This window comes from Aureococcus anophagefferens (genome assembly GCF_000186865.1).
Source record: "Aureococcus anophagefferens unplaced genomic scaffold AURANscaffold_940, whole genome shotgun sequence".
In the NCBI taxonomy this organism is placed as follows: Eukaryota; class Pelagophyceae; order Pelagomonadales; family Pelagomonadaceae; genus Aureococcus; species Aureococcus anophagefferens.
In genome coordinates this window covers 3015-3828 of record NW_008706169.1, presented here as the reverse complement: position 1 = coordinate 3828, position 814 = coordinate 3015, and the positions used below count along the sequence as shown (strand labels likewise).

At 74.2% G+C, this 814-nt stretch overlaps 1 protein-coding gene across 1 annotated transcript; it reads right to left on the bottom strand.

Moving 5' to 3' along the window:
* Positions 1–138: 138 nt before the first annotated feature.
* AURANDRAFT_69114 (hypothetical protein) lies at positions 139–576 on the bottom strand (the record flags this gene model as incomplete). Its single annotated transcript, XM_009044863.1, has 1 exon — positions 139–576. The coding sequence occupies one exon, from the start codon at positions 574–576 to the stop codon at positions 139–141; it is 438 nt and encodes a 145-aa protein (XP_009043111.1).
* Positions 577–814: the final 238 nt, after the last annotated feature.

The window sequence follows — 814 nt, the reverse complement described above, 5'->3', positions numbered from 1 at the left end:
CGACACTCCGGGAACTGAACGAACGGCTCGCTCCAAACTTGCTTCAAAGAGCCTACTATGTACAGCTGGGCGCGTTGGTCACGCGCGGGTCGCCGCGGGCGCTTGCGCGCGCGGACGGACGGGGTCCTGCTCGCGGGTTCACGCGAGCGCGGCGTCGACGGCGAGCGTGTCGCCGGCGAGCGGCGCCGCGGTGAGCTCGAGGCCCGTCTTCGTGGGCGGCTCCGGGCCCGTCGCCGGCGAGCCCCGTTGCAGAATGGCCGCGCCGACGCAGGCGAGCGCGAGGCCCGACACGGCGAAGGCGTCGACGCCCAGCTTCGGGAAGCCGAGCGCGCCCGTGGCGTCGACGACCACGGACGCGGCGCAGCGGCCCAAAGTATTCAGGATGAAGAAGGACGCGAGCGAGAGGCGTTTGCACGCTACGACGGAGATGCCGACCCAGATGGCCGCGAGGACGCCCGAGCTGTAGAGGTAGGCGTCGACGCCCGGGAGGCCCGCGGCGGCCGCGTTCCGCGCGCCGGGAACCGCGGCGAAGAGGACGGCGACGGCGGCGGCCAGCACGAGGCTCGCCGAGGCCATGGAGATGATTGCGGGCCGCGCGGGCGAGCCGAAGGGTTTAGCGAGGCTCGTGTTCAGCGTCACCTGCACGGGCAGGAAGACGCCGTTCAACCCCGCGACGGCAAGGTAGGCCGCGAGGGCCGGGCCCGCGGCTTTGCCCGTCGCCTCGGAGCCCACGGCCGACAGCACGACGCCGCCCGCGGCGACGGCCGCGCCGAGCGCGCGGACGGGCGAGATCGCGTGGCGCGCGCGGCCGAGG